Here is a 26,918-nt window from a genome sequence, read left to right as displayed (position 1 = left end):
AAATTTTATATATTTTTATGAAATTTCATGAAATTATATGAAGTCTTATGAAATATTATAAAATTCTATAAAACTTCGTGTAATTTTACATAATTGAAGTTTTAGCCTTACACGAAATGTTACAAAATTACATGAAATTTCATTCAATTATGTAAAATTTTATAAAAATTATCTCTTGGTTTCTAATTAATTTTAAAAATTTTATAGTTCAATAAAACTACATAATTTCAAAAAATTTAAGAAATTAAAACAAAATTTTTACCAATACTCCTTGGGATCTTGGTAGTAAATATGTAAAATTTGTATGATATTTTATATAATTTTATGAAATTTTACAAAATTATTCTCATAATATGTATCGTAACTGCTGCCGTAAATTTCTAGTTTTACGCTAATTTAAATAAACATGCATAATAATTATTATGACGATAGTTTTTGTCTGAATATCCTACATTGTATTTACAAAAGACAGCTCTAATTTATACAATATCATATTGCGACTTGAGTCTTTCAACTAGAAATAATGGCATTGTGACACTTCTTTTACGTAGTCAGAAACTTTGCTGATTCAGAGAAACTCTTGTACTTCGCTCCATAATATAATAATAATAGCGAAGAGTCGAGATTAAATTCAATATTGGCGTTTCTCAAGGAACATAGTATAATGATTTTATGCATGTGGGATCAAACTAAGAGCCTCTATGAATCTATTCCCACGAGATCTAGTTTCCTTCGTCCCAGGTTTTAGTAGATCCTTCTGTAGTACCAATTCCATGCTCGGGCGACGTACACTTTGGCCAAAAGAGAACGTGACTTTTTTTTCTTACTAACATGGAAAGCGCTGAGACTTGTCAACGCGGCTAGGTATAACTATATTCGATCTGACTCACATTAGGAAAATAGTTTACTTTTTTTCGAGGGAAGAAGTATTTGGATGGAATATTTCAAAAAAAGACCCCTGTAGTTTGCCACCAAACGACTCAATGACTTACCTCTATTTTTTTATGCACGCTGACTTTATAACTCAAACGATTAGACATTTTTATTGTCCGATGTCTCACAACGAATATTGTAAATTGTTGACTATAGGCGCTTAATATCGTTCATTTTGAGTATGTACAGAATAAAAAATGTACACGGAAAGAAAATTATGGAAACGGTTCCTATAATTCGATAAAATTTTTTCCTATACCAACATAGGAATTATGACAATAAATTATGGGAGCAGTTCCTATAATTATAGAAATATTTCCCATAATTGTAGGAACAGTTCCTATAATTATGGGAATGGTTCCTATAATTATGGGAATGGTTCCTATAATTATAGAAATGGTTCCTATAATTATAGGAATGGTTCCTATAATTATAGGAATGGTTCCCATAATTATAGGAACAGTTCCGACAATTATGGAAATGGTTCCTATAATTATAGGAATGGTTCCTATAATTATAGGAATGGTTCCTATAATTATAGGAATGGTTCCTATAAATATAGGAATAGTTCCTGTAATTGATAGGGATTGTTCCTATAATATTATGGGAATCATTCCCATAATATATAGGAATGAACCCTATATTTTATAGGAAATATTCCCATGAATTATAGGAAGCATTCCCATAACATTATAGGAATGGTTCCTATAATAGTATGGGAACTATTCCTATAATATTTTAGGAACGGTTCCCATAATGCTATTGGAATAGTTCCTATACCATTATGGGAATCATTCCCATAATACTATGAGAATAGTTCCCATACTATTATAGGAACCATTTTTATTATGTTATGGGAATAGTTCCCATACCATCATGAAAAAATCAATTCAAAGAAAAGTGTGATAATTTCTTCTACAATACACAAAAATATTATTAAATATTAGAACAAAGATTCAAACATTGAAAAAAATTCGTATTTGGCAAAAATATTAAAAATTTTTTTTTTTTTCAACAAATGTAGCGTCGGAGAAGCTTCATTTGAATCTCTCCATATCATGAGGGAAATTTCTACACCATTTTGCAAAAAAAAAAATTTATGATATTATGGGAATAGTTCCCACAATATTATAGGAATAGTTCCTATACCATTATGGGAATGGTTCCCATATTGTATAAGATCTATTCCCATACTATTATGGAAAATATTCCCCTATATTATGGGAACCATCCCTATAATAGTATGGTTACAATTCCTATGCCATTATGGGAACTATTCCCATAATGCATAGCAGAAGTTCCCATAATTTTCTTTCCGTGTAGATTTGTTGTTGATTTAACAAAAAAATGAACAATCATTTTAGATAATATGAAAAAAAAGTAATCAAATAAACCTTACTCTAGAAAACTTGTGATAAAAGTGAAAAAAATTACTTTGCACTTTTATTTAAATTTCAAGTCCAAGTAACACGTAAAAAAGTGCTCATATAGTGCACATCCGAGTGATATTATACAGCGAGCACAACGACTGCATTCTAGTAGCAAAGTATAGCATCCCCAACAAAGCATCATCTTCGTTTCTTAACATTCATACCACCTGCTTGGTAAAGTATTTGCTTTCCTTCTTCTTAAGTTAAATCCCGCTTCTGTACTTTCATACTTTCCTGCATCATTCTTCTCTAAAATTTCCCTCGTGCCATTGCTTCCTGCTGCTATCTCGACTTCAATCCCCTCTAGACGTATATAACGTGACCGTGCAGAATAACATCAGTACAGAGCCTTGGTTCCCTTAAGCAAGCTCTTAAGGCATGTACGTGAAACTTTCAAGTAATGGCTATACGATGTGTACGCCAGAGCTACCTTAGATATCTAGATATCAAGCTAACAGCTAACAGCTATAGCTGTTAAGCCTTCATCACTAGCACAGACATTCCCTGACAATCTCTAGGGACTCGTCAGAAACCTAGTGTAACCTTTTAATTCCTTAGCACGTGAATATTCACTCAGGTATTTCTAGTTCGTTAACGAAGCAAGTAATATTCTTAGTAAATAATAAATTAATGGTGAATTGATTTTCATTATTGTTAATATGATTATTGAAAAGTTACTTTTATCCGAAATATTTGTTACAATTTAGCTTTAATATAGGGGAGGGTGGGGCAGAGCGGCCCCCCTGAAATTTTGATAAAAAAAAAAATTTTTTTTTTTTCGACTAATTACTATAAATCCGATATGTTTGCGCATTTTTACCCCTACGCATGACATTTGGGGCAAAATGGACAAGCCCAAAATTTTGAAAAAGTGATTTTTTCATATTTTTATCGTCAAATTAAAAAAAAATTATTATAATTACACATTTCTAGCCCTACGCATCATACCTGGGGCAAAATGGACCAGCCGAAACTTCCGAAAAAATTATTTTTTCATATTTTTCGGCCGTTTCTCTATATAAGAGGCAAATTTGGTCACTAAAAATTTATAAAAATTAAATTTTTTTTTTTAGTTGATAAATTTTTGAAATAAAGTAAAATTATAGAATTGATTTTTTTTTTTTATTAAATAACAATTAGTAATTAAGGTAATCGAGAGTGAACGATTTTTTACGCTTTAAAAAATTTTTTTCGAGTAATATAAAACCAAAAATAGTTGTCAAGAGAAAGAAATACATTCTTAATGATGAAAACAATTTAAAAAAAAAAAAACGGAAAAAAAAATTTTTTTATCACTTTTTGGAGGGGGGCCGCTCTGCCCCACAAAAAAAAAAAGATTTTTTTTTCAGAAGTTTGGCAAAATGTCCATAAATTTGTTCGAAATAGGACAAAAGCAAAGTGATCTTATGGTTGAAAGCCACAAAAAATAATAATTGGCTTACGGGGGCCGCTCTGCCCCACCCTCCCCTACTAGTTTGTTCATACTTATAATGGATCATAAAGCAACACATTTGAATTCATGCAACATGAATAAAATTTTTTCATGTACTTTTATGGTAACAAATTGTCTCTCTAAAAACTTTAGCAAGATCGTTTAGCGATAAATATTCCTTGCATACTATTTTTTAGAGGCAATTTGTTATCGTAAAAATACACCGAAAATTTTTATTCGTGTTGCATGAATTCAAATGTGTTGCTTTATGATCCTTTATATAGGCATGAACAAACTAACATATGTAACGTCTACTTATGCTGAGCGAAAAATGGATCAAATGGACTAAAAAGTATATATTTTCTTTGCTCAAGAATTATCTTAAATAATTTTTTTAATCAATTTCTTGGTTGAAGAAAATTAATACATATATTTATATTAACTTGCATAAATAATCTAGTGTATTTATGGGTAATTTTAGATACATTCCAATCCGTTCAATGTTGTGTAGTGACATTGTTACCCTTTTTCTACTTATTTCCTCTTATAGACTTGTAGTTTAATATCAACGAAAGTACAGTAACTCTAATTACTTATGAATTAATATTTATGCAACTCCTGCTCTCAGGCACTACGATTTCCACTTGGTCTCTTGTGACACAGCGCAACCTGTCGGTTCATTCTGGAACCGACCCATGCCATAATCTGTTACTTATCTGACATATCGTAAATAGTTATTGTTGATCTCTCATTACTCTCAAATTGAATATTTTGAACATTATCCGGGTCAAAAATAAAACTTGATTTAGACTTGGTTTACCAAGTCGTAATTTGGAGCCATTTTTCACAAGACCAACTCGACTTTTTTTTACGGAGATATTTTAATTACTCTCTTAAAATGAACCAGTGAAATTCCACTGATTCAACCAGTGAAGTTAACTGGTTTAACCAGTGACTAAAAGTTCACTGGTTGAACCAGTGAATTTCACTGGTTGAATCAGTGAACGTCGCGCTCACTGGTTTCAACCAGTGAACTAAAAATATGTAAGCGCGCGGATACAGCAGCATTCTGTACATGAGTATATTTAAGTGTTTTATTATGTCAATAAATAAGTAATATTTATTGATTGTCTTCATGTAATATTTTAACTAACTTTTATATGACAATAATAATTATATGACACAATTTTTACAGAATTTAAAAATAAATAACTTTGGAGTAATTTAAATAGCTCGGAGCCAACCTCAAAAATGAATGACATAATTTTAAAATTGAACAATATAAAAAGCCCATTGAAAATGGAAACAAATTAAATATTTATAAATCTTAATAAATATTATTTATTTTATTACTAAATAATTTTTAATTAAATATAATTGTTATTAAGACTCTTTTTGTTTGTCTTCACTTTGTTTATAAATAAACGTTTATAATAAAATAAAATTAATCTAACCTATTGTGTTTATATTTATGTAGTACACCGGCGTATCACTGGGTTAACCAGTGAATTTCACTGGTTGAACCAGTGAGCCAAGCGATCATCTTATTCCACTGGTTGAATCAGTGAATTTCACTGGAAAATCAGTGAAATTTCACTGGTTCATTTTAAGAGAGATACAAACTCATGTAATTTAACGCATACTTTTGGCTCGCGCGTGAAACTTCAGATTTGTTTTCAAAAACACATGTCACAAACTTCTGGCTGAGTGATGTTTCAAATAGATAACTCAATTACAAACTCATACAGAAAGAGAAAATTCATTTGCCTATGAGCCTAATGAGCCTGATATCAATAACTTCCTTATTTTTTCAAATTTTTAAGAAAAAAAAAAGTTTTAATTAAAAGGAAAAATTCTGATCACGATAATAAAAGAATGTTTATTTATATATTAGCGTTTGAGGTGTGCACTTTCAGTTCAAAAATTTTTTTCATTTTGAAACACAAGTAGTAGTTGATTGCTTTATATATTTAATTTTGTTTGCATCCAACAACTGTCTCTTGTGTCAGAGATATAGTTTTATCTGAGGATTTTCGAGTGTTCTTGGCAGTTGGCGCGTATACAAAGAAGGATGAACAACTCGGTAGCACCCGTGGTGATATCATCGGCCTAGATCGTACTCCGCTCTATATTATACTATAGTGCCATGTACTATATTGCATAAGTATACTATAGTGTAAAAGAGAACGCATGGTTAGGAAAGCGGATAAAAGAGTGGATGTGCTTACAACTACCTTCTCAATTGAAATGGTACACGTACTAGAGTTTTACCATAGCTCGGGTCTGTATCACAACGACAAACACATAAATTTTAAACTTCATTCTTCAGGTCCACGAACAAAATAAATAGGACAGGCGCCATCGAGACTCGCAAACATTTTTTGTTTTTTTTTCTTTTTTTTTTTTTTAATAATTTGCACCGAAGAGATTCTGAATATAAAAACAAAAAAATAAATAAATAACCCCAGCTTCCTTTTATTTTTGCAATTAAAAATGTAGTAAGTAACTAGTAGTAAAAGCTATCTATGGTCAAACGTGTCCTGCACTGATTTCATTAAAATAGTAAAATACAACATATGTTATATTTTATATTTATATATGTAAATTATAACATACATGAAAATTTTTCAATGCCAAGTTGGTCAAAAGCAATATGTATTAAATTCAACAATATGTACCCGAGTCGAAATTTAAAACGTATCTTACGTCTCAGACGTTGTAAGCGTGATTATAACGTTTCAGCTCAAAAACGTAATAAGTGCAATTTTGAGCGCTCAAGTATGGAATAAGCGGAAAGTTACAGGGATGGCCTTTAGGGTCAACCGTTTTCCTAATTTTTTTTTTCGAGTGGTCCATTATGCCCCATATATCACATATTGGCCCGAAATATCATAAAAACATCATAGAGATCATAACTTGACGGAAAATGGAAAAAAAAATTTAACCTGATACCCAGTACGTGACCTTTTTAATTTTCATTGGAATTAAAAAATTATTGAAAAGTTTTAAACACGCTCTTAACGCCTGAGACGTCTTAAACGCGCTTTCAACGCCTGAGACGCTTGAGATATGTTTTAAATTTCGACTCGGGTATAGAATAACATATATGTATTTTTTCGAAACTGATTGTCTCTTCGAAAATAGTGTACATCTACTTCTTAGTAAATGACTTGCTTAAGGTGTTAGTAACTGTTTAAGTATTTGAAAAATCTATTTCATGATCACATTAACTTATCTTTAAACATCTACACTGAAAACGAAGTTTTTTTCCTCCCGGTAAATGTTTTATTCTGGTAGCAATACTGGTATTCTTGTGGTAAGAATACCAAAGTTTATTTCACAGAGCAATACGTATACTGACTGTAGCAAAACCCGGTATTGCTGTGGGCACAATACCACAATTAAAATAAAAAGAACTTAACCTTACTTTATTGACATGCATGGATGTATGTAAATAGGATAATTTTTTATTATAATAGACGTACTGTCAACAATTGAGACGAAAAACGAATAAATACTAATCGATAATTCAATAATTATAAAAAAAAATATTGCACGCATTATTTTAATATTTGTTGTCACTTGCACTCTTATTTCTTCTTCTTCTATCTCATGATAATATGAGGTAAAAATGCGGGAAACAAAAATTGCTATAGGATAAGTATGTAAGCGCTGGAGACCACTGCATTTGCTATAGTAAAATAGTATAAAGTTTTAGTCCCACAAAAAAACTTGGTATTGCTGTGGGAATTATACCAGGTTTCTTACAGTAAGAATACGTTTACTTACTATAGGAAAACTGGATCGATAATATTTTGGATTCCGGGAAGAAAAATACTTTTTTTTCAGTGTCATAAACTGTTGTATGTTGAAAAGCTAGATACTGTGCAGTGATATCTCGTATTGGTTCCAATCGGAATTTTCAATCAGAGATCACTCTCGATTTGAATAGAATACCATATAATAGTTCCATTTATTAAGTTCATGATATTTATACATCAACACCCCTTATACAGGTGATATATAATTATACCGACAAGTTCAAATATAACTGCTGTTGGCATTACTGAAAGTGACAGTTAACTTATACCTCAGTAAGTTTAACTGGCGTTTATGAATCTGGCCTTTAACCAAACTGAAATTTAAGACAATTAGTGCATGCCAAAATTGTTATTTGTAAACGTATAACATTTATTTTCAGCATTTGTCACAAAAAATATCAAATTTATATAAAATCGATATGAAACGCTTCTGTGCATATATAACTGTTCTAACTGTTTATAATTATCTGTGAAAAATGTATAAATGACTATTAAAGCTTGAGAATAATTATGCATATGACTTTAATAAGATATGATATTTGTAGTTAATTAATTATTTTTATTGCAATCTTGTCAGTATAACTTCCGTTTTGCACAGCTCAATTACGAAGCAATAAGATATGTTCTGCAAACGTTTACTTGATCTCGACTGATTCACTCACGCAAAAGTCATATTTACACTTATCGAAATAATCTCAATTAAAACAAAATTCGTACCGTTTGAAAAATAATTTTATATTAAGGAACACAATGAGCAATTTTAAGTCGCTCTTTTTAAAAATTATTAAAAAAAGAAAATGTAAAAAAAATCTGTGATGTCCGTCAGTATGTACGGGTGATGATAACTTAGATGATAAACACGATGACTTAAAAAATACATAACCAGTTAATCTATTTTTTGCACACCTCAAGCGCGAAAGCTTTAAAATAAGTCTACAAAATGATTGGCAATGAAAAAGAAAATATCCATCCTTTTGGTTTTAAGTAGCTTCTTGAAGTCGAAAGGGCGTACGAAATTATAAGTCGTTTTGAAATTAGTAACGCGATATATATATATATATAGTCTTTTGCTGTCTTTTCTTATCTCTTTTCCCTACTTGTTAGCAATCACGGGAAGAGAGAAGAACACGTCGGGTGTATTAATGTGTGAGATAGCAGACAGATGGCAGTCTGACAGCTATATCGAACGAACCTCAAAGGGCAATGAATTATATTAACCTGTGAAAAATAATTCATTTTCTCGCGGTGAAATTCAAACCTAAGCCTGGCCAGTACTTGAGTATGAGGACAAGAGTGTTGCCCACTCGGCCACAAGTACTAGTTTCATGATGATATCTATTCTCTATGAAGTGCAAGATATTATTTAAATTAAATCTATCTATATATATATATATGTTTTTTGAAATAGTTTACATGATTTACACGGGCTAGAAATAGTACCAACTTCTCTGAGATGCAATTTGATTTATTGAGCTTCAGCAATTCTGAATCACCAAGTAAGCAGCTATCAATATATATCTATCTACATATATACACATATAAGTAAAGGGGTTTTTATATAAATTCTCAGTTTTCTCCACAACAACTCACCACCTTATATTCGCGGTTGTGATGATAGATAGCTTTTGGTCTACTATCAATCATAAAAGAGTTTTGTGGCGGTGGCTATGCATGGGTGGGGATAGGTGGCGAAAATGTGTAACGTTACAGAATCTTTACTGTGTATATTCCATGTTTTGGCTCAAAAATTTCAAAATTTTCTCAAAAGTTTCTGAATGCCCTGCAACGCCTATTTAGTAGCTTTATACCCCCCATAGCTTTAAACCAAGCATTTTTTAATTATGAGTCTTCAATCTAGTGCTGTAATGAAAAAAAAACATTTGTCATAAACTAAACTGAAAATTAAATTAAAAAACATCTGTTTCTAAAAAAAGAAACTAAACCACATTCCGTTGCGTCACACATTTTCACCGCCCATTCCAACCCACGATCAATCTAAGATAATTTATCTTCACCCAGGCACCTCCGGGAATCGCAGCTAGTATTAACGATTTATAAGACTATGATATTGAAATTTCATTATATAACTTATTATATTTTTTTAAATATATATCTTGCGTAATAATTTTATCAGATTTTTCTTTTTGTAGATTTTTTTCATCTTCAAGCTTTATAGAGTCTCCAGTATTCAGATCGTCGCACAATTTTCCCAAGTACGCTACAAGCCTCCATTTGTTCAATACTTTTGCATCATATTATTTTCTATCCTTTCATTTTAGAAGAAGTACTTGAGGTGAGTAATACGGCAAGATTTCAAGTCCCAGATGGATACGATGTTTCACACAACTCTGGTATTATATAACTTCTGGATTGCAGACAAGTCAGTTACAAATGCTTACATATCTATATATTGTCGGAGATTATTAAATTAAATTATTTTTCTTGGGTAAAATCAAGTAAAAATAAAATGTATAGCTGTTTTGTAATCAATGTTATAGAAGCATATAAATACATCTATTTAATTGCAGTAAATTTTTTTTTTCATGGAATAAATTTTGTTTGTTCTATTTAAATTTGCTATCTAAAAATGAATTAGTAAAAATAACGTGACATTCACTATTTGACAGTAAATACTCACTTATTGCCAGTGAAAAGTATATCACTATTTGAATTAGTGACATACTTTTCATTAGAAAACAGTAAATAGTCGCCCCTGATTAAACAACTAAATTCGATCGAATTAAACAGAATTAAATTTTTAATTCTATTCAATTCAGATAAATTCTGTTAATTCGGTACCTAACTTAAAAATAAATTCTGTCTAATTCGGCAGGAAAACCAGAATTTTTCGAATTTAAACGAATTTAAATAATTCTATTCGGTTTAATTCTGATTACTTCGAAAATAATTCTCCAATTTCTGGTTCTGAATCCGAATTAAACTGAATTAAAACGAATTTGAAATTTTTAAATCGGTTTTATTCTGTTAAATTAAAATTCAAATTTACAATTCAGTTGAATTCTGTTTTGCAGAATTCGACAGAATATAACAGAATTAAAATTTTTAATTCGGTCGAATTCAGTTGTTTAATCAGAGACTATTTTCACTATTTCAAATTTAAGAGAGTAAACTGTTCTTTATTCCCCGTAAAATTGTATAGATCTAATTTGTTCCAATTATGGACTACACTGTAAGAAATTTTGAGTTCACGATGTGGTGTGAATGGTTTGGTGTTATAATTTTCAATACTGGTGGTGTGAAAATTACAATACTTATGGTATCAAACTTTAGACCGTGTGAATTAGAACAATCACACTATCAATGGTGTAAATGTATAAGTTATTTATTTAAAACTCTCGGTTACTTCGAAACTAGGTATTCAATTTTTATTTTAAAATAACCCGAGTCAAAAAATAAATTATAGTTTAGTCCTCAAAAGTCTCAATTCCTTTGATGTTTTATTTACGGCCCAGAAAGTAACTCTACTTTAGTACTCAAAATCCTCAACGAATGAAAAGTTATACTTAGGACTTTTAAAAATTTTAGATAGAAAAGGGAGGGGAGAGAATACGTCGAATGAGACTTTTGAGGTTCAATTGAGCCTCTAATCCAGATCATGTTATTCCAGTGTAGTCCTCAAAGTGGTAAAATAGGTCGTAATTACTATTTTGAGGACTAAACTAGGTTAACTTTCTATATTGTTGTCAATCTTTAAATTCTAACTTGACCCTCAAAAACCTCATTGAGAATTTAGAGACTTAAATCCGAATTCGTTGTTTGACTCGGGAATCTACATCAATAGTAATAATGAAATTGGCAAGGAGCGCGACGAAAACGACATCTGATGGCTACAAAAAATCATGCTCGAGAATTATAAAAGATATATAAAATCAGTGTAAAAAATAAAAATTCGTTATAAAATCAAAATATAAAAATTTATAATGATATAAATAAAAAAGAGTAATTGTATTTTTGATAGAGAAAATTAAATTGAATATATTTCGATAAAAAAATTAAGTATAAAAAATTTTAATAAATAATAAACACTATTATTTTAGAATAGAATAAGGTTAACCGATAAAATCAAAACAAATAATATATGACAACTACAATGATAATGGTTTAAAAAATAGTAGAATAGTCAATTGAGTTTTTTAACAAAATTGAAGAAAATAATTCTATTTTGATTCATGATAATTTGCTTGTAAATCGTAACTAAAAAAACATAATGTTTTTTTAACCTTCCGTTACACGCGCTTTCTCTAGTGTCTCACTCATATTCACGCCACCTCTATTAGCTTAAGTAGTGTTGTACAGGGAATCACCGTATAGCGCGAGTAACGAAGGGTTAAAAAATAATTTTTAAGCAATGATAAAAATCATTATCCAAACCGGATTTGAATCAATAAATTATAAAATATTGTTTTAACCTCAAACGATGAGCAAAGGCAAACATTAACGACACAATAACTATTATGAACTATTTTTAAACTTAATTTTCACGTGTTTATATTCAAAGAGAGCATGATTTAACGAAATTGTATCCACAGTGAGCGCTGCGATCGTTTCAGTTGTCCCCACCATATACTATGCTCCCTGCCAATACCAATGCTGCAACCTATATACTATTTGATAAATTTTAACTAAATATTGTATGAACGGACAATATTTGAGGTAATAACACCGAACGGTGTGAAAGAAAACACTCATACCGTGTTAAAAGTACTCCGCTTGATATTTCACACCAATAAAAATTCACACCGTCAATTTCCACCCAGCGTATGTATGTTTATATGTGAGAATATGTTTACATTCACACATTAATATTGTATACTTTTAAAACGAATAAAACGATTTTCGTGGGTCTTGAAATAGTTGAAAGCATCCATCACAACCAATATTTGGTAATAAATCGAAACCATTTAGATTAGAAGATTTAGAGTAATTTTAGAAATTTTAATGAGAACTATTTTCTTTCGAGATTTATTTAGATAACTATTGGAAATTACTTCACCGATGAATCTCTAATTAACTCGGCTCGAATGCTTAATAAATCCTTTCAATTGTCGTTAGAGCCAGATGAATTGATTATTTTGTTTGAAAGGTATCTGTGATGATAAACTCGAAAATTAATTTATGAGCTGACCTTTTTTTCCTTTTTCCTAATAATAGTTCTTCGATTTTTTTACGCTTCCAAAATAGAACAGAACTAGTTTCTGCACTAGACAGTAATCCTTACTAAGTACAATGGGTTAGCAAGAAAATACGATTGCGGTATCTTCGGTTTCTGTTCATGTCCAATGTTACTTTCGTTATCCTAAAGGATATTTTTCGGCTAACCTAACCACTCAATGACGATTACTGTCCAGCACTGTAACCAGTACTGTTTTTTTTATCTCCGTTTACTGATTCAATGAATCTAAAAGTATTATCAGCTATATATTTTAACAAAATTTTTCAACTACCACAGTAAGAGGTATGTATTTTTCAGGTACATACGTAAAATTTAGGTCTATAGGACCCCTGTAATATTAATTTGTTGTATAGTGTATAAAATGCTACATCTTAATCATGACCCTATTCTGCGAGAAAATTTCCGTATACTTTTATCTGTTCGTTGTCGTGCGGCGAGACAAAATGATGTTTTTTATCAACCATCCTGTAGAACAGTATCATATGAGAAATCAATTCTATTATCAGCTATTAGATTATGGAATCAATTGCCATCGGAAATAGTAGCTATGAATAATTATACTGAGTTTAGAATAGCCTGTTATACTAGATTTTTTGAAAGAACTACAGATTTATAATAATTAAAATATGCGAGATGTATTTTATGCATATGTTTCGATCTCTTTTTTATATATTTTTCATATACCTTTCTTATTGAGTCAATGAACATTAATAGTAATTGTAACTTTAAAATTTACGTTATAAGTGTTATTTAGTATTATTAAAATGATTATTAATATTATACTATACTATAATTCAATTTAATGTATATTTTATGTATTATGGCCCTTAGGGAGCTGAGCTTCAGGGTCAAATAAAAATTTATTAAATAAAATAAATAAACAAATAATAGGTGACCCATCGGCCTGTTGAAAACAAGCGTTGAAATTTAAAACGTGGAATGATTTTTTCTGTCGAATAACAAGCTCTCGATGGATAGTCACTATTTCTCCAGCTATAAGTATACCACGAAATCAACCAGTAGTATACTTATAGCTGGTTTTCAGTGCATATTCACTAGTTCACAGTGGATTTCATTAGTTCATTTCTAGTACCTTCCTCTGTGACGTGTATGCCATTTTTGATCGGAATTGTAACTGAAGGTTTAAAATTTTGCCTCTGTTTGTGGAAAGAATGGCGCATGCACTCGTTTTTATAATTTGTTTTCTTATAAGAAAAAATTCGACTTTCTTCCTGCAAACAGGACAAGAATTTAAACTTCCAGAACCGTGTGTTTGCTACGTTTGATTACGGCTTGGGTATACAATTACATACGCAGGTTTGAATGTCCTTATTTTGTCCCTTAATGTGTAAAATATAATATATAATATTTAAGCATCAACAGTTAAACCTGCAAGTTCTGTGAAAAAGTTTTGAACTTGAATAATGCTTCTAAGTTTCTTGTCGACAATTGCGGAAAATTTCGAGACTTGCTCGCAGGGTTAATTGTTTTTCATATTTTTTTGGTTATTCTCTTTTTCAAAGCACTTACGAAGCAAGTTTTGAAGTAGAATCAACATCATCTATGTACAATAGACACATACCCAAACAACGGACGAAATTCTGGCCGTCTGCACGCGAGTGCATTTGCTTTGCAACGCAATCTGCTATTGCACTCAACGAATAAAGTCCAAGTTAATGGCACTATACAATACCCATTGTATATATTCTATTCTCATTCTCTCTCTTCTCTCCCTCTCTAAAATTCTTTTCCATACATGAATGAATGTACAATACTAGTTTAACAAATACACTGTTCTACTCAATGATCGAACTTTTCATCTATTCTGTACACGTTTTTTCGTTTGATTATCATATTTTTTCCAGGCGAGTATATTTTGAAATTTTTTGTTTATTTGTTCATTTTTCTTTATTATAATTATTCATTACTTAATTTATTAAACAAACATTTAAAGCGTATCGGAAAAAATTTTATTGCTCACCTGTTCCACCCAAAGATTAGTAGTCATGATTTGATTTTTTAAGTTCTGTAACAAAAAAATTAAAAATAATATTATTTTCGACTGTTCATTAATCAAATTTTTTTTTGTATTGCATCAAAAATCGATGAATTGTATAATTAAAATATTTTTCATAAAGAAATATTCAAAAGTATAACTAAGTAAGTATGAAAAAAAAAAAAAGAAAATGTGAAAAAAGGTTGACTCTGTGGACCATCCCCAAAACTTCATACTTTTTTCGAGTTCTTTGAGCTCAAAATCATTATTGTTTGTAAATTTTTGAGCTCTTTGAGCTTAAAAAATGATTAGACTAAAAGAAAATAGATATCTCTGGAAAAAGTGGATTTTTCTTCAAAATCTTATCAACTATAAGTTCTGATGATCACTTTTGATTGGCATACAAATTTTTCAAATGGGTTGATTAGTTCCAAAAATATCAGACGATACACGGAAAAAAATAGACACTGTAACAGGACGCAGTCCTGTGGGAGCAACTATTTTTTTTCCGTGAAGAAATGAATTTACACACACACACGCACACACACATACACCCCGTGTAAAAAATTTTTTATTCATAATGAATTTAGATCTAAATTTCATCACGAAATTCAGATCGTGACACAAATATGACTTTCATCATAAATTTGTATCAACAATTTCAATCACGACAAAATTATGACTCAGTCAAATTTTTACCCAAGTGATCCGAAGTTCATTCACTAAATTAATTTTACAATCGAAACTGATTTACGATAATCGAGTACTTGATAGAAGAAATTTATTGGTAATTTCTGAGTCGATAAATTTGACAAAAGGTTTAATTCAGTCAAGTTTCTATCGAAGTCATCCCAAGTCCAATTCAAAGACATAATAATAAATTTTTAGAAGTGATACGGATTTACTAGACGAAAAATTGTGGGAGCAAATTCATGATGAAAGTCATATTTGTCTCACGATCTGAGTTTCGTTATGAAATTCAGATCTAAACTCATTAGGAACAAAAATTTTTTTTACACGGGACGTCCACGTGAAAATAGTTAGAATAGCTTCCTAGGATCTTAAGACAACATCTGATGAAAATTCGATTTTTAAAAATCGGACCGAAACCAATAATGTCCTTTTTTTTACGTTTTTAATTTTCATAGCGGGAAGTTAAAAAAATGTCAATGAAATAAATTTTGCAATTAAGAGTTAAAGTATTTAGCTAACATTTGAGAGCATTCATATCCTGAATTTGACGAGCTGAGCAATTTTCGAGACTCATCATTGTTAATTTGAAACGGCAGTAACGCAACACAAGTTTTAACGAGTTTGATAGTTCTTTCCGGAAGAGGCCGGTACCACCACCGGGTTGAAAGCACCTGATGCACGGCATCCGAGACTAAAATTGTGCTACCCGTGGAATAAAGCATGGAAGAATGTAGAATGTACACAAGTAGATAGAAGAAGATAACGAGAATGTAAATAAAAATAGAAGAGTAGATTTCTGATTGAGATTATGTACACAATGTGTTATTTGTTTTTTAATACACTTGTTATCTTCATTTGCGTAACGTACATTTTCATATTTAGATATGACTATTTAAATTTTGGATTAATAAAAATCAATAGCATTACTTACTCAAATACTAATTATTTTTTTAATATGAAATATAAAATAAAAGTTATTCAAATAATTATAAACTTCGTTTTTTCTAGACATTTCAATTTTAATGAAAAAAGTTTCAAGTGATAACCAATTCTACGTATTATTCTCTATACTTGAAATAAAAAAACCGAATATCGCAGATAATATTGATAAACTTTATAACGGGCAAAGTGTACAATGCAAGTTCAATTAAAATTTCTGATTAATTTCAAACACTACTTTAGTACGAAGCGGTTGTTAAGTTTACAATCCCTATGGATAATTATGAATTTCTATAAGGACATCAAAATCATAATAAAAACAATGAAAATAAGTTATTCGAAAAAGTTTATGAATTTTTTTTTTCTACGAAGTGAATGCTGCATTGGACGTCAAAAATAACAATTATTCTTACTTATATTTTTATTTTTAAAATATAATATTCTAAACGAACTTGACTAGAAGCTGTATTATTTATGAAAAATTTTTAACTCCCCGCTAAGAAAATTAAAAATTTTCAAAAATTCGGGAAGTTATTGGTTTCGGTCCGATTTTCAAAAACCGAATTTCTATCAGGTTTTGACGTTTTGAGGTTTTAGGAAGCTATCCTGACTAATTTCACGATGATGTCCGAGTGTATGTATGTGTGTACGTACGTACGTATGTATGTATGTATGTAAATATCCATAACTCTTGAACGGATGAACCGATTTTGATCTTTAAGGTGGCATTCGACACGGCTTGTTAATATCTTGAAGCTGTAAAAACTTGAGTTTAATCGGTAGTGTGCGTTTGGAGATATTTCAAAAATAAAATTTTTTCAAAAATGTTTTATTTGGATAACTTTTTATTTACTCGATGGATTGATTCCAAAATCTAATCAGCTCTAAAACTTTATAAGCCGCGTCGAATATCACCTCAACCATCAAAATCGGTACATTCGTTCAAGAGAAACCGTTGACGAAAGAATTCAAAAAAAATTTTTTTTTTGGTTTTTTCGAAATTTCTCAAAAACGACTGGATAAATCAATTCCAAAATTCGATCAGCTTCAGAACTTGATAAAACACGTCGATTGCCACCACAACCGTCTTAATCGGTCAATTCGTTTACGAGATATCGTTGGAGATAAAATGGTGAAAAATTTTTTTTTTCGAAAACAACAGCATACAAAAGTATTTTCGAGCTCGAAAATGTATTCACAATAATGTTTCCAAGGTTCTTGAGCTCGAAAACAGCGGCAAGTTTTAGGGCTGGCCCACAGGGTCAACTGATAGACCGATTTTTTTTTCAACGGCATACTCAGCACATTGTTTTTTGTATTTGAAGAAATCTCCATAAAAATTTGAATAGATATACTGAAATATCATAAAATACACAGTATTGGATAAAAAGGCAACGTCATGACGTACGGATAATACTTTTGAAAATAAACGAAGATGATGATTCGCAGCGGAAGTGAAATTAAAGTATGATCTGAGTAAGTTTGCTATAGTGTTCATGTATGAGATCGATGAATGATGAATTTTAGCTGGGCAACTACTGATCCGTACTATTTGTGGTTAGTTTAATGGTAAAACGTCAACGATAAGCGTTAGTTCTCGACGTTTATCCCTTCAGGCTGGTTGTAGTTAAGTGTAATCGTTGAACAAGAGAATAGCCATTGGTTAGTCGATAATAACGGTTGAGTTGAAATGGTAGCTTCGGAAATTATCACTGGCAACACATGCTGGTTATTTTCTTCAGCGTTATACATATATAAATTTTAATACATCAGCGATTTCATTCACAGAAACCAATATATACATAAATCAATGTAGAAATATCGTGAGAATTAAATTATCTCAATTGCTCATTTGATAAATTGGCTTAAATATCCGCGAGATTAATTGTGCTAAATGAATGAGAATTTTAGTTGAATACAATACATCAGATAAAATAAACAAATAAATTGTTTAATGAATGCTAATTTAATACTTAATTATATCAATTAGTTAAACATCAAATCAATATCGATGATAATCAATTTTTTAATACATTAGTTGAATGTTATTCATAGGAAAGATCCGAGCAAAAAGGAATATCCAAAAATTAGTGTTACGTTTAAATAAATTCATTATTCGAATTTATTTGTGTTAATAATCACGCTGCTGCCATTACTCGGTAGTAAGCAAAAATAAAACAGTAGGATTTGATTTATTTAACATACACGGAGAAAAAAATATTGTTCTGAGAAGTATACTGTATAGTTACAGTAACAATACGAAAAAGTTATTTACTAGATTGTTACTGCAACGATCTACTGTATCGTTCTGACAACAATACGGTAGATAGCTCTGAGACCTGTACCGTATCGTTCTGACAGCTAAACCGTATCGTTCTGAGCCCTATCTGACGTCACGTGCGTGGCAAATGATATGAGATGTTTAAAAATCTTTATCATTAACAAATTAATGATAAATAAACAATTTTGATAAAATAAAATAATTTATTTATTAAGCGTCTGCTAGCAACAATTATACCCGATACACAAAATAGACGCGAAAATGGATGCTCAAATAGGTTAGGTGGTACCGTGTGAGGTGGCGACTACGGAAAGTCGTATAGGGCTCACAGCTATCTAATAGGTAGTTACAGGAACGATACGGTATTGTTACCATAAGTATACATATTGTTGTGGTAACGATCTACGAGTTGCTATACTTTAGATCGTTCGAGGAACAATATTTTTTTCTCCGTGCAGGGTTACATCAGTGAGCACGTCTGCTCTTCAGATTGGTTCATCTAACACTAAAAATCAAAACTATTCTTAATACTATTGGGCATGTTTGCCCCTTCTCACCCTCATAGTCATACTTCATACCTCGTACTGTCTTTTCTCCTTCATTCGTGTTCCAACCTTTCCGTGTATACTCTTACCACCTTATTTATTTGTACGGAAAGATTGGAACCCGACTGATTACTGTTCTGCACCCGACTTAGTACGGTCCTGGAAGAAAGTGCTCGGTTGTGGTGCAGCCACACTGATTGCTGTGCGGAACTTGACTGAGTGATATGCGCACATGACTCAGTCAGGTCCCGCACAGCAATCAGTGCAGCGCTGCACCACAATCGGGCACTTTCTTCCAGGGCCGTACTGAGTCGGGTGCAGAACAGTAACCAGTAGGGTTCCAATCTTTCCGTGTGGAGTGAATGACAATCGCTCAGTGCTTAGTATGTATTTTCATGCTGAAAACTATAACAACTGATTTTTCATGCAACGTACTATAGTTTGGTGAATTATCGAGAGAAAGGCCTATTTTTACTCGCGCCACACGACGCTCGAATATTGAACTTTAAAGGCAGGAGTTATAAAAATATCTTTTCCACATGTATAGCCGTATATTATAACCAGTTAACTGTTGGTAAAAATATATATATGCATATATAATATCATTTATTTATACTACGAAATCCATAAATTTCGTTGATGGCAGTAAGGTTTAGTCAGCAATAAAACGAATTTCCATATAAACGCCTATATATTTATATTCATATATATTCACATAATATTGAAACGAAAAAAATTACTGAAAAGAATAGTTTAAATAATAAAAATTAATTCACTTTTGTACCAATACTAAAAAATATAATGTAAATTTAAAAATCACTGTATAACTTATAGTATAATTTATATCACTTACAATAAAAAAACAACTACAAGACAATTTAATATCACTTTTGTAGGGATTGTAATAGGCCAAAAACCCTGAAAAGGCTGGAGTGGAGCATTGCTGAGAACGAAAGATAAGTCACGTTATTTATTGCTTGAAAAAATAAAAGAATTCATTCTGTGGTTTTTATTCTCCAACTGTAAAGCTATTTTGCTAAAGATTAAGCTCAACTGAAAACTCCGTACAAAAGGAAAAAAAATATTACATATGAAAAAAAACGTCTTTAATAAAAGAATATAAGTATTTTAGTATACAGCGACAAAGGTAATAAAATTTTTAAACTATTTTAGCATAGTTTGTAATTAAACACATATTTTAGCTAAACATTAATTAGAAAAATACCTGGCGCTTTTTAATATTTTATATAATACATGCTCAAAATAAACGTCTTTAGATGCCTAACCTCGGCCTCATAAACTTTTTCATTAAACACTCATCACTTCTGATTGGTCAAATGCAGTGTTTGAATTTTCTTAAAGCATTTGTGCACCCCTTCTACCGCAAAATTCGACGAAAATAGGCGGGATATATTCGTACTCTATAATCCAAGTTATCAAAATGTTCAAGATAGATTACCGGGATGAACTTACTTTTACCTAATGCTGCATCACTAGAAAAAAAAATTCTCTAGATTGCACATGCGCATTAAATTGATCGGCTAACGATTGTGGATCGTCATCAACTGATGGATTTGTGTCACCTTAAATTTATAACCTGAACTCTAATTTTATCAAAAAGTGATTGAAGATAAAAATAAATACTACATTTTAATAAAATCGAATCAAAGGAGGATATTAATTAACCTAAAATTTTAAGACTTGTTAATTTTATATTAAAAAAAAAAACTTGTTCAAGTTTTTATATTAAATAACACATGAATTAGACTTTTTATTTGTTTAGTTTTCATGTTTATTGATTAATAAAACAATAATATAAAAAAATTATTTTAATTTCTATTAAATAAATAAGTATTCAATTTCATTTTAAATAATTAAATAAACAAACACTTGATTAATTTTTACAACGACGTTTTAATTTTGAGCATTCATTATATAAAATATCGTAGACAACTAGTGAGGTACTATAATAGACTTGAGGTGAAACTATTGAAGCTGATAAAAGATTCACATGAATCAGGCGGTTGATTCTCGAATTAAAATAAAAGATTAAATACAGAATAAAACAAAATTTAAATAAATAGAAGATGAAGAGAATGCAAAATAAAGGCAAAAAGTAAATTTTTATTTTAGTAAAAGACTATAGGATGATGCACCCCATTAGTTGTCGTTAGCTGGTCTTCTATTAGTACTCGACCTCGTTTCCCACCCGGATACATGAACGATTTACAGTGAAATATTGAATTTGTCCTTCGTTCTTACTCTGTTAACCTTTTACTTGTTCAACATCCTGGATTAACTTTCTTTTTTTTTAGCTACCGTTCAATACTACCTATAGATCCGACTGTTATTTCTACATTTATGATATGATATGTAGATGATATATATATATAAACATCAAATCCATTAATGATATAATAATTCGATTTACTTTAATTTCGTACACTCAATCGTCATTTACATGCAATCATAGGATCCATTATTACTACAACAATATAGATTAATTTATGTGCTGTTGATACTAGAGTTTATAGATTGAGTGTGTGTATGGATACAGAAATATATGAGTTTGTATGTGAATGCATGCATGTGTAAGTAGTTGAATAGTAACATTCACATTTTGAGATAAAGTTAGGGGACAGTATGGAATCGAGCGGTTCATAGAGAGCGACGAGCCACCAGGGGATGCATAATCAAATGATGCCTTTTACACTTGCAGATGAAGCGTGTGCCGCGCACTCTGCCCTGATACCTGTGAGGTCTGAGCCAACCATCGCCGTATGAATTATTCAGGAATTCATTCCTCTTGCTTTTACTCTCCACTTCCCTTTAACACATACCCTACGACCAGGTATACTATTCTGATCATTTTCAATGTACGCATATTCACGTATTTCATTTCGATAAACTGGATTTACACACGAGCATCGAATTCATCTGCGTTTTTATTTATTTTTTTAGAAATCAATACAGGAATTATTTTAATTTTTATTTGGTACGCTCGAAAGTATACTATAAAAAATAAAAATACATTGATATTCGTGTTCACTGATATAATTTAATCAATCTATTTAAATGAATAAATAAATAAATAATAATTTATGAAATTTATGTTTTAAATGAATATTAATTTGTTGTTATTATCAGGGGGTTGCAGTGTACAGCCTCTAGTGATAATTTTTACACTTTTGACTTTAACTAATTTCTCCTATAATCTACCTTTTTACGGAGCAGGAGACAGGAAACTTGTTTTTCGATTAAAAGCTACCTTTTTATTTCCTTTATTTCTTTTCTAACGTCCCGAGTCGAAATTTAAATAGTAGATTGAACGTACTAGACGTTGAAAACGTAAATTCAACCTTTGAAGACGTACATAGTCGTAAAAACGTATTTTAGACGTAGTTGACGTACGAAAACGTAACTAAGATATGCGTAATCGTAGATACTTTTCAAAACTTGCAATTGAAAAAATTAAACTATATTGGAAACATTTCATTGCCAATAAAACATGTCTAGCAGTCAGAAGACGAGAAGTAGAAATTTTCTCTTTTGGGTCTTACAGACTACCTAGTAGCTAGGAGACCAAAAATAAAAATTCTTAACAGCTGTGGCATATTTTTGGGTATCAGGCGTTTTGAGCACCTGACAAAATATCCCCGACAAAATATCTCCGACAAAATATCTCCGGACAAAATATCCCCATGAAAAGAAAGCAAAAATAGTGAAAAAAGCCAAAAAAACTGACACAAAACTGGGGATATTTTGTCCAAAGATATTTTGTCGGGGATATTTTGTCAGGTGCTCAAAACGCATGGAACCATATTTTAGGCCTTGTGAGACAGTACTCTACTGATGGCTAATTTCTTATGCTCTATTGGGTCTTACAGACTACTTAGAAGCTGGGAAACAAGAAATTACAATTTTCAGCAGCTTTTGAAAATTATTTTGGAGCCTTGCAAGAGATAACTCTAGACTCGATACTCTCTCAACTAACTCACGAGCCATCAGTAGATTTATCTCCTGCAAGGCCCAAAATATTTTAGCAAAAGCTGCTAACAAATTTTATTTCTCGTCTTTTGGCTGCTAGGCATGTTTTTTTGACAATGAAATGTTTCCCATATAGTCTGATTTTTTATTACAAGTTTCGAAAGGTTGTATCTACGATTATGCAAATCTTACTTACGTTTTCGTACTTCAACTACGTCCAAAATACGTTTTTACAGCTATTTACGTTTTCAACGTGTAATACGTGCAATATGCGATTTAAATTTCAACTCGGGAAATTTTTAAACTCCAAATGAATTGTAATGGAATCTCAGAACACATTCTTTGGACGAACATCTTTATAAAGTTTAAACACAAGCAAGATGAATCAACTCGTTTCGAAATGATGGCCATCTAAAAGTTTTATAGTTTAAAAAAACGTCAGCTTCCGTTGCTTTGTCTTGAAATAGATTTTCAATAGAGACAGCTTACTTTCATTTAAAAAATGTTGAAGCTCATAAAACAGGCTTTGACTTATGTTTTAAAGCTAGCTTTTACGATTGTTTTTTTTTCGCTTTTTTATTATACCTTCCATAATTTATAAAAGATTCCGATAAAATTTCATAGTTATTTTTTTAAAAATATCTTTGTTACCTAAAAATTAAACCAAAATTTAGTCGTTTCAAAGATATTCGTAATAAACCAATTTTTAACATTACTTCCTCCGACGATATCTCTCTAACTAATAAGCCAATTGAGATGGCTAAAGAAGCAATCGACACTTCTTATTGAGTTCTAGAGCTGATTAGATTTTGAAATTGATTGTTTGAATCGTTTCTGAGAAATTAAAAAAAACTAAATTTAACGAAAATCGATTTTTAGTTATCATTGAAATACAGCTTGAATGATAGCGATCGTTCGTTATAAAATAGTAAAAAATTCCGAGGGAAGTGATATCGGATGTAGGAAGTGGATTTAATCGAAGCTCGATTGAGTTTTATGTGAACCCAGTGAACACTGAACATTGAGGATAGATAAATGCCTAAGGCTTTCGGTAGTTCATATCGGCCATTACGCCATGCGCTTCCACAAGGAAAATCACCTCTGACACCCCTGGAAGGTTTGCTCACATTCAAATTCTCTTTATTCTCCTGCTACTGTCACTGACATCATCATCACCAATCGATTAATCGATATTGGTACGTTAAGGTTACATGATGAAAGTTTAAATTCTCTGAAAATTAATGCCTTCATTTTTTTTCCATTCTAAGCTCATGGCAGCCCTATATTTTTCATTCCCATCAGCAATCCTTAACGACTTAAGATGTTCAGTCTAAATTGTCGACTATCAGGTCAAAAATATATCACTGCAGTCGTCGACAATGAATTTTATAGAATGAGGTTATTCTTTTGCTCTCTATTTTTCTCATTTTAATCGCACTGATAAGAAGACTAATGTAATATGTTTAATCCTTAAGTAATATATATTCATTATCAATGTACGTTTTGAAAATAAAAAGAAAAAAAAAGTTATCAATTTTAACGTACTTCCGTGAAAAGCTTATTAATATTATTAAAATTTTGTTAGTTTTTTACAATTGAAAATATCTAATTTATGTAACCGCAATAATGAAAACAAGTCATTTTTTAAAAGTCCGCCATTATGTTATTTTTCGATAAAGTTTAATAATTCTAGTTCCGACCTGAATGGCATATTTATAATTAATTAGTCCAACGGGATCAAAGTCCACCTCCTTTTTACGGGAGGCCATTGCCTCACCCTTTCGGGCATACACGCGTTCCATAACACCCCTAACGAGCATAACTCCTATTAGCATACCTTGGGGTCAATGATCAGATCAAAGGTCTTCTTGCGTATGGGTGCCTCACCAACAATCACGAATCCTACCTCTCTTAAGCCAAACACTACTACCATCTCAGGAAATAAAGAAATTCTGGTCGAAGGGCATGCTAGGAAAATAGTTGATTCTTTTAACTTAAAATTATTCTTTTAACTGAAAATTATAATCATCATAAACTCACCAGAAAATAAAGCCGGTTCATCTGTCCAGCGTTCAGTGCGTTCATGCGAGACAGATTCAACCTGTGAATCTTACTTAAAATAGAATAGACCATCACTAAAATTGTAATACATCTGTGCGCAAAATTCAAATTAGTGAATTTGGAGTGAGTGTATGCAAGGCTATCAACCCTTGAGAGTAAGTCCAAAGTTATAATATTTTCGGTAAAATTTAAACGAACAATATATCACACCTTTCTAAAGAAAAGGACAGCAAATAAGAACCAAATATATAAAATTTTATATATTTGGTTCTTATTTGCTGTCCTTTTCTTTCAGTATCCAAGCCCATATTCACCGACCCACACATCCCTCTCGCTCAGAAATCCCGAACCTATCCTAACGCCACGCAGGTCATTGAACAGGACAGTGTATAGTAAATGGCACTTTTTAAAATTTATTCTACAAATTAAAAATAATTTAATTTTGAAAATAATAGACAATAGGGGAGGAGGGGGCAAAGTGGGCCCCTGGAAGCAAAGTAGGCCCCTCAAAATTTTCTACACGCCAATAAATTCGGACAGATAATAAGCTTATCGAAATTTCTTATATAATGAGGGCAAATATCACACGTGTAAAGAATAAAAAATATCAAATCCGAAATTTTTTGGAGGGCCCACTTTGCCCCTAATTTTCGATTTTTCAATTTTAATGGACGCGGCATAATGAAGTGAAAATAAGTATCAAGGGTCTAAAAAGAAATTAACGCGTAAAAAAAAGTAATGATATTATAATTATTTTCCTTAAAGGTCCCACTCTGCCCCCCTCTCCCCTATAAATAAGCTTGTTAGATATCTTGAATTATTTACGTAACTGTCTGGAACCTGCTATAAATTTAATCGTCCGTGCCAACATTAAGGAGAAATGACAAATTGCAGCATTCAATTTATGCTGTACTCAGCTACTCTGTAGTCCTGTTGTAAGCACAAAACTTGAATTGTCAAGATAATAGATAGCTCATGTAATTTTCAAACGAAATCACTGTACCACTGAATAAAATGGTTCCTAAATACACTAGCTCATCTAATTTATAATTTTTACTATACAGTCTTCTATTGTGAATTAAAAAATTATTATTTTTTATTATTAAAACACTTCAAATTAAATTTAGATGTTTATTTCGATCTCAATAATAAAATGAACTTCAACTCTCTTTTTGTTTTTTCATATTTTTATTCGAACAAAAATATTTTGAGCGTTTAAGAAAAAAAATAAAAGTATTAAATGATTTCATTGAATGTTTATAATGTTCGATCGATAATAGGATAACTGATAACGCTGAATCAACGCCTAGTACACAGGAAATGGACAAGCAGTAGAGAGAAGAATTAAAATAGGTAGAGTACACCGATGTAATGATAGAGGGATGGACGGTTGGAAAAGCTCTAGGGTACACTGAAATTCACTCATGGATCAACCTGTGCATATCTGATTCCAAACTACACTTTTCTATTTCCGCCGAAATTCAACTTGGCTCATATGAATGATAATTACACGACAGCATGTTTATAAAACTCGTTTCATCATTCCCAAGAGAAATTTATTTCAATTGTTTTTTTTTTTAACTGTTTTTTGATTGGAATTTTTCCG

At 31.0% G+C, this 26,918-nt stretch overlaps 1 protein-coding gene across 2 annotated transcripts in view; it reads right to left on the bottom strand.

Moving 5' to 3' along the window:
- The window catches only part of LOC130671121 (acetylcholine receptor subunit alpha-like), a 230,535-nt gene that overhangs the window by 132,146 nt on the left and 71,471 nt on the right, over positions 1-26,918 (bottom strand). For both annotated transcript variants that reach the window (XM_057474836.1, XM_057474837.1), the window contains one exon: positions 14,792-14,836. In XM_057474836.1, the coding sequence (XP_057330819.1) occupies positions 14,792-14,836 (45 nt within the window). The remainder of the gene's footprint in view (positions 1-14,791; positions 14,837-26,918) is intronic.

The sequence above is a fragment of the Microplitis mediator genome, chromosome 7 (genome assembly GCF_029852145.1).
Source record: "Microplitis mediator isolate UGA2020A chromosome 7, iyMicMedi2.1, whole genome shotgun sequence".
Taxonomy (NCBI): Eukaryota; Metazoa; Arthropoda; class Insecta; order Hymenoptera; family Braconidae; genus Microplitis; species Microplitis mediator.
Note: the sequence above shows the minus strand (reverse complement) of the source record. Positions and strands in the feature narration are given on the sequence as shown.